Raw genomic sequence first — 8,108 nt, 5'->3', positions numbered from 1 at the left:
AACTCCTAGTTCTGACTTGATGGCCTCCGAGATTAGTCACAGCAGTGCTAGAACATTGTCTTTCAAGGCTACAGGAAAAAAAAGCTGAGTCCTGCAATATCAAGTGGAGAATGCCGCCACCGAGGAAGTCTCTCTGCTTTGTCAGTGGTTCAGTTTTGGCTTCCAAATGCATCAGCTGGCGGCTAAGCGCATTTATAGATCTGTTTTGTAAGATTATTTGAAATTCATGAGCAAAAAGGATGCCATTTTCCCTGTTGCTTTAGTTCCTCACAGTGCATATTTGCTTTGACACTCAGTAAGATAAACTCACATTTGCAATATTGAGAGGGGACAGTCTGAAACAGGGTTTTTTTCCCAAGGAAAATGAGATGTTTGTTTTCCTGCCAACAGCTTCTTTCAATAGTCAGTAGACCTCTTAGATTAGATATGACTCTGATTGGATCTGACCGTGGCTTTTTCTCGTTCAGGTGAATGGCTTTTCTCTTGCCTTGTGGCTGTTCTGTGAAGTTGTCTTTTTTTCCCTGTCTCATTTCACTCCCACACTAGAAATTTCATCTTTGATGCAAGTTTTTTCTATGATTTCTGTTGAAATTAGTATTTTAATTTAAAAAAACGCATTTTTGAATCAGTGACTTCCTATTTGTGAAGGGAAGGTCAGAGCTCCTGATTAGCTCTTGTGCCTGTATGTCGCAGAACAATCTATTCTTGCTGATGTTACCAGTGGGTTGAGAACCTGAATGAAGGCTGACCTAGTTACATGGTTAAATTCAGTCCTCTCTTTTTTTTTTTGTTGTTGGAAGGTACATTGACATGTCTGAAATGTGTGTGTTCGGTCTCAGTGCTCTCTGTGATCTAAAGAAGACTCTTGGTGGAATCACCACCTCTCTCATGCTCCTGCATGGATAACACACAATATAGTTTGGGGCTCTTGGTAAATAAATTAAGCCACGGAACACACATGCCAAACACAAAACACTTAAAACCCAAAGGTGTCTCACACCATTTTAAGGATGAGAGACTGAAACAGGAATAAAAGATGAAATGAGAAATTTACAATATTGACAATCAGATTTGTTTCTCTGGAAAATGTTACTTTGAGGAAAAGCCATCTATCTTGACACAAGCTCACTCCTTACCAGCTGGAGTGTTACAGGTTTTCCTGCTGTTGAATAACCCCAGAGTGTGGTGTGTCCTGGCTGGCTGCAGTTCTGCCAGCTACAGCTGTTTTGTCCTTGACCCTTTCCTGTTTGTTGCTGCTAAGTGCCGGAGGTTCATGTCTGTAGCTCTGCCGGCCCAGCAGCTTTTATAAATGACTCCAGGCCTGTCCCCATCAAAATGAACTGGACTATCTTGAACAGTTTTAAGTAGTGACCAGTACTCGGAGTCCTTTAGTATGAGAGGAGTTAACGAACTGTCAGCCCCCTAAGTAAGACTTACCTTAGTGTAAGCCCATGAAGTTCAACCGGACTCGTCACTGAGCCTGTATAGTGGAGCTCATAAGGTGTTGAGGCCTGTTTGGCGTCAGTGGTAAAGTATCTTCAGATGAAAATCTGAAGCAGAAAACTCTCAAGCAGAAACATTTCCCTCAAGTTGCAAGGTTTTGTAGCAAATGTTATTAATTTGTCCTTTCAGCAAGCAGGTATTACCGACCGTGTTCTGTGTGCCATTTTTTACATCTCAAGCTGTTATTTAAGGGTTGTTGCCTGTGTAGAATAGCTGACGTTTTAATACAGACCTTACTACAAATAGCTGCACTTGGCTGGGAACCTCCTGGCATCTTTGAATGTCAGGAAATGGTCAGTTTAGTATTGATTTTTAGTTAATACTAGAAGTTTGACAGAATATTTTATTGCTTGTGGACTGAATTTATGTTTGCAGAAAGAGCACCCCAGTAGCCTGGTTATTTGGGTACTCCTTTGGAAAGCGATGGCTGTGGCACAAGCCAAATTCACAACAGCGTGTGACTTTCTCTGAAATAGCTGTGCTGTAAAAGACAAAACTTACTGCAAAGAGTTTCTGGTTCTCTGTCCCCCATCCTTCACTTTGCATTTAGATACTATTGAAAAGGAGGAAACTGATTTAAATGCAGCCATATGTGAGGCACTACATGGAAGCGTTGGGAGAATTAATCGAAGCAGGTAATTCAGGGATTGAGGCTGATGGTTACAGGAGTGTAGAGTACAGAGTGAAGCTCAGGAGCCGGGTGACGAGAGCCTCATGGCTGGAGGAAAGGAGGAGATGTCTGCCAAAGAGAGAGAGAGAGAGAGATGAAGCAAGCAACTGTCAGATTAGGAGGCTGGAGTTTGGACTACTCCCTGGGGGCTTGGGGCTGGGAATAGGGATAGGCTAGGTGAGAACGGACAGGGAAACAGAAGCCAGTGGTAGAATTGACAGGTTTTAGACTTCAGATTGAAGGAGAGATAACAACAGAATATCAAGCTTATGGAGAAATGGGAAAAATGTAGTCATATGCTGCCTATGACTGCAGTCTCTGTTCTGCAAATAACTGTGTATGAAACCCCAGTCACTGTTTTGGCCTTTCATCTTCATCAGTTTCTTGGGTAGCTGGCAATTCTCTGCGCAGTGACACTCAAGTTGAATGTGTCACCCAGTGCGGACTCTTACCAGAGACGTCTGGGCACATTGTGGTGTGGAGTGTGGACTGGGAGCAGAGATCCCCGAGCGCAAGCTGATAAAGGCTGCTGACTCCGCATGTTCTCCGGCGGCTCTTGGCCAGGCACGTGGTTCTGCGTGGGAAGCTGTGTGCTCACAGGGGCCTCTCGGCAGGGCTTGTCCCGCTACCTACACACAGTTCTCTGCTCTCACAGCCACCTAACATCCAGATGAGTGACTAGCTTGCATACTACCTGTAACTATTAAGTACTTACTGTGATCAAATGCCTGTGAAATGGAAGCCACCATTTAAAATAAATTTGTGTATGATCCAACAGCTCCTCCTCTGCTGAAACAGATGCCAGTGCAACCACATGATGCCACTGACCTGGAGAGTATATTCAGAAAGAAAGAATAAAGTTCTACAGGGCAGCCAAACGTACTGGCTCTTCTGCGCACTTGTATTGCGAACTTCCATTAGCGGTGGCCTATCTTCTTGGTGTGCTTCCTTCCTCTCCCTGCACAGAATTACTTATTCCTTCCTTCTCCTCCTACCCATTGAACTGTTTATGCAAAGTGGAGAGATTAAGAAGGGATGATACATATTGCTGTTGTCATCACTTAGCAACAGAGCCAATCTCTGTACTGTGGGATGCCCATACTAAAGGCCCTGTCCTTGTTTGATTCATAGCTGTACTTCAAAAGAGCTTGTCTCTGACCTTGGTCAAAATAAGGAATTGTTGGGTTTGTGGTACAGGAAAAACACTTTGTATCTGACCTCTGGTCTCACATTAATAACAAAATTATATCATTCAGCATGAGGGCCAGGCAATTTGAACAGGAGGAACGGGTGGGTAAAAGGAGGAGAAGGTGATTGATTCAGTTTCCTGTGGACTACGTTAGCAAAAGGAGAAGTGTTTGAGATTCGAGGGCGGATATCCTAAATTCGGACATGAAGATGAAAAGGTGAGAATCCAACAAGTTTGAGGAAGGCTTTTGAAGAAAGGCAGGTTCTTTTGTACTCTCAAGCTGGTTTTGCAAAGTACTTTGTTTGCTGCTACTTCAGGACTTTCCATGTTACAGTTTTGCTGAGGCAAGTAAGTGTGCTGCACTTACTGAATCTGTTCTCTGATGCGCGGAGGACAGGTTTGTATACAATGCCAGTACGTTGGGATGCAAGGATCTATCAGTAGCACACCTGCAAGTTGCTATCTCACAGTGAAAGGCAGCCGAAATTAAGCTGCAGTAGTGATAAGCAAATGATGCCTAGATTAATCTGTGATCACAAAGCAATTTAGGAGATGTTTATTAGTAATGTAAATTTATGTATTAAGACAGATACACAAGGGGATTCTTGTGCAAGGTAGTGGAAGTGGATTTTTAGGTGCTGCTTGCAGTTGAGTAATGTCTAAACACTGGATCAAGAAGGAACCATGTCAGACAGAGACATCAGGAAAAACACCAGAAGTAGTTTTACGATGCAGCTTCTTACCATGCACACGTCTGATGCTAGTACAGTGAGAAGACAGTAAAAGCACCAAAGGCAGTTACTGCTCCTGTGCTCAATGATAGTGGTTAACCTTTTACGTTCTGTTGTGCAGCTCTGCTGCGGAGCTGAGGCGAGATGGTCCGTGTCAGCCATTCGGGGCTGAGCCATGCAGCTCTGAATTTATAGGCTAGTCCGTTTTATCTCATGTAGCAGTGGGACAGAGCCACGCACAGCTCCTGTGCCTTGCTGGAGAGAGCAGTAATTTCAAGGTCCTTTATCTTGTTTGCTTTCTGATGGGCCACACCCATATTTATGGAAATCTTGCTGCAGATGTGGGGAGCCTACAAAGTAGTTCTGTTTGTTTGTTTTTTTTAGTGTTCGGTTGACTTTCTACAAAAGTTGTCATGAATTCCGGAGACTTTATAATCATAAAATCTGTTTATAGCCTTCAGTTACCAAGCAACAAAGGACAAAGTACTGAACCTTTCTATTAATTAATACATTTAACATGTTAGTGGGCTGTTTTTTGGGGGAAAATAAAAGGAAGCCACCAATCAAACTTTTCTAAAGCTTTATTTTTGCTTTCTTTAAGCTCATAATGGTGGATTTTTAAGCTGTTTCAGAAACTCACTTGCAGTACCAGTGCAGAAAGTGGATCTGTGTGAGACAATGTCTGAACTTTGACCCAATCACCTGTTTTGATCCCAATGTAAGAGTATGATGTTATCTTCAAAACCCCTTTTTCCAGTTGCAGACTGGGCCCTTCATCCTCTTGCTGTGGTAGTTTAGTGAAGCCTTAATGCCGTGCATGAACTGGTGTTTGCCTGGTGCTGCTGTGTCATCTTCATGTTCCCCTGCACATCCTCTTTTACTCTGCATTTCCCGTCATCCTTTCTCCCAGAGTGACTAAAGCCAGAAGCGTAACCCACCCGTTACGCACGAGACAGGATGGATTTGGTTTTCCTTTGTGTAGGAGAGTGGGCAGCGTTACTTAGTCTGAAGTACTGACGACTCCCTCCAAATTCCACTCTCATAATTTCTGTCTTTTTGACATTTTTAATTTTAGGGCAAGATGTCCATGGAGCCTTGGAGAATCCCATGGTGGATACAAGTATGTTGGAAGAATTCATCAGTAGTGACATAGAGTTTGGAACTTTGTAAGTATTACAGCAACATATACTTCCCCTCCTTAGCAACATCTCTTAAATTGTTTTCATCAGTGCCGTGATAAAATCTGAATGCGGCAGTCAGACCTGAAATCCGAGTTTCAAGAGGATTGTGGCTCTCTTGATATTGTTGCTTGAAGCTGTGTAAGAAGACTTGGAAAAATCAATTACAGACAGTAATGGAAATATGGTCGTCTTGTAGTTCAACAGAATGAATGATAATGAAGTCTGGCGTAATTCACAACTGTTATGCTAATTGTGGCATTAAATGCAAAGCTGTTATTTTAATATTCCTGTAAGTGCTAGTTTAGTGTTTATGTACAGAGTAAGTGACATAAGTGAGACTAATGTATAACAAATTGAGAGAATGATGTAAACCTCCCAGTTTGAGGGAAGCAGGGCTACTGTTTTCATCCTAATGCTTCATTCAGAACAGAGAAACTGTCCATTAATCTCTTCTGAGACTAACTTTAACAGATACAAAGGATACATAATGCAAAGGGTCACGGTCAAGGGTGGAAGGTTATGCAGCACAGATCTATTGAAGACTTCAAACCCAAATCTTTCATCTAGATAACTATCAGATGACTGTTGTTCAATGCAAAATATTATTAGTGGGCTGACACTGGCACTTACCAAGAAGCAGAGCAAGAGGGGATGTTTTAAAAATCATTAAACACGGGATTTCTCATTCTGGACACACTCAGCAGGACACGTATTTACTTACAGTGGGCTAAATAGGCTTCTACCTGCTCTAAATCATGAATAATGAATTGATTCTCTCTTTACCCATGCTATAAAAGAAGAATGAGGAGGTTGTTGTACATAAATATATGTAACCTTTATTTTTAGAGTAACTAAACATGTATCAGGTTAAACAGATTATTGAACTCCTGTATGACAACTTTAAAATGTTATTCTTTTTTATACACAAAACATAGCAGAAATGTGTATATATATGCTATTATGTAGCTTACATATGTTAGATATTCTAGTTGCAGTGCTAAGTATTTACATGCAAGAAAATAATCTGGAGGCTCAACAGGTTTTTACACTGACACTACAGTAATACTTCATTAATTATGGGATTAAGAAGAACATTTACTGAATCATTAGATCTCTAGAAGTAAAATCATGAAGTATTTGTCTGTACTGCAGACTATTTGTGCATAAACAGAATAGAATCTCAGAAAGGAACTTGCCAAAATGTGTCAAAGCAGAAAAATATTAAAAGCCTCTCTATATAAAATGCAGATCAACATACTGGCACATGCAATACGGAATGCAGAATGCAATTAAAAGGGTGCTGTTACCACCAAGGTCTTGGGTGCATCTGGAAGTGTCCTAATGTAATAGAAGAACCCTCTGTAGTTCCTTTAAATGGCAGTGAGATGGCATAGGATTTTCTCTCCCTTAGGCTGCTTTTAAAGCACCATCACGAAGGACTGAAAAACTTGAAATAAGATAGGAGACGTGGCAGACCTATGCCCTCAACTGACAGGAGACAGAAGCATAGCCTCTCTGTAGCGGTCTGCTGTTGACTTAGGAGGCTCCTATTTTCAATGCAGAAGGAATGAAGTGGTTTTGCTACGTAGTGTGGGAACACCTGCTTGTCGCTGAGAGCTACTCATGGAGTACTTGGCCTAGCTTAAACTATGGTCTAGTTCCAGGTCTCACTCTAAGAGAGTAATCCTTTACACAATGTCTGACAGGAGAAACAGTGCAAGTGTAAAAGCAAAACAAGAATATCACAGGGAGATATAATACAATATAATCAAGCATATGTATCAAAAAGTAAATAATCAAGAACCTTCTTTCAAACTTCAGGCATGTAAATGGGCTGAGCTGTTGGAAACAAGTTGAGAGCAAGGCTCCTAGTGTCAGCTGCACACAAGGAAACATTCACTTCCTGCCTGAAAATCAGGAGAAAGCTGCACAGTAAAATATGGGCTGGCATGTTCTTGTACAGAGCAGTGTGCCCGAAGTTCTTTAGAAAGGAATCGGGAGGTCATGTTTTCAGAGATTTACGTGTTTGTGTAACAAAAACCAGCGAACACTAAAAATCACAGCGCACGCTGAAGTTGTTTGGCTTTCCGCAATGACCTCTCTGAGCAAGGGTGTTAAAACATAACTCTCTCCTGCTTTGGCTATGGCATTTGGCAAAGAGGTGGCTATGGATCACATGGAATTTCTTGGTTCCCAGCCAGGATTCCTCTGTCATGCCTCCAGTCCCCGGCTCTCATAATGACTGTCTGAGCGTAACTGCCTCTGCACCTGCTCCCTGTTAATGCTCCCACCGGGGGTTTGAAGGTGCTGTGCTAGGCTAGGACCTCGCCTCAGCAGGGCGCCAAGGGTGTTCCTCCTGTGCAGTCCTGATTGCCAACAACCCTGAGCTGCTGTGGAGGTGGCCCTGCTTTCCAATTCATAGGATGTGAACCGGGAGATGCGCCTCTTGCTTATGGATCTCTACACAAGGAAAGCAGCCTAGCTCTGCCTGAATTTGGCACGGCACAGTGTTAATCGGCAGGCGTTTTCATGGCAGGTGACGTGGAAGCTGTTGGATGACGGCACTACACGGGGCGTTGCATGGGTCTGTACTTCGTGAGCACCCTTCGTCGTGGGCAAGAGAGCCTAGACTCAAGAAATTTTTACTTTGTTACCTATTTAATTTTTTAATTTGTTACTCGTGTATTGAGAAAGAGATAATATAAACAATTAAACTCTTAGGGAAACATCCTTCCTTCCCCCCGCCGCCTTTTCGAGGCTCAGTTCAAACCGAGCGCTCCTCCCTCCTCCCCTTGTCGGCCGCTGCTCCTCACGCTCGGTCCCTCCCACTGCCG

At 42.7% G+C, this 8,108-nt stretch overlaps 1 protein-coding gene across 1 annotated transcript in view; it reads left to right on the top strand.

Annotated features, from left to right (window-relative positions):
• The first annotated feature begins 3,565 nt into the window (after window positions 1-3,565).
• Window positions 3,566-8,108, top strand: part of MYRFL (myelin regulatory factor-like) — a 27,264-nt gene continuing 22,721 nt past the window's right edge. The window contains exons 1-3 of the mRNA XM_009327671.1: window positions 3,566-3,579; window positions 4,215-4,240; window positions 5,169-5,259. Of these exons, the coding sequence (XP_009325946.1) occupies window positions 3,566-3,579; window positions 4,215-4,240; window positions 5,169-5,259 (131 nt within the window). The remainder of the gene's footprint in view (window positions 3,580-4,214; window positions 4,241-5,168; window positions 5,260-8,108) is intronic.

Source organism: Pygoscelis adeliae, unplaced genomic scaffold, assembly GCF_000699105.1.
Source record: "Pygoscelis adeliae isolate BGI_AS28 unplaced genomic scaffold, ASM69910v1 Scaffold113, whole genome shotgun sequence".
Lineage (NCBI taxonomy): Eukaryota > Metazoa > Chordata > Aves > Sphenisciformes > Spheniscidae > Pygoscelis > Pygoscelis adeliae.
The sequence above is the reverse complement of the archived record's forward strand: the minus strand, read 5'-3'. Positions and strand labels throughout refer to the sequence as shown.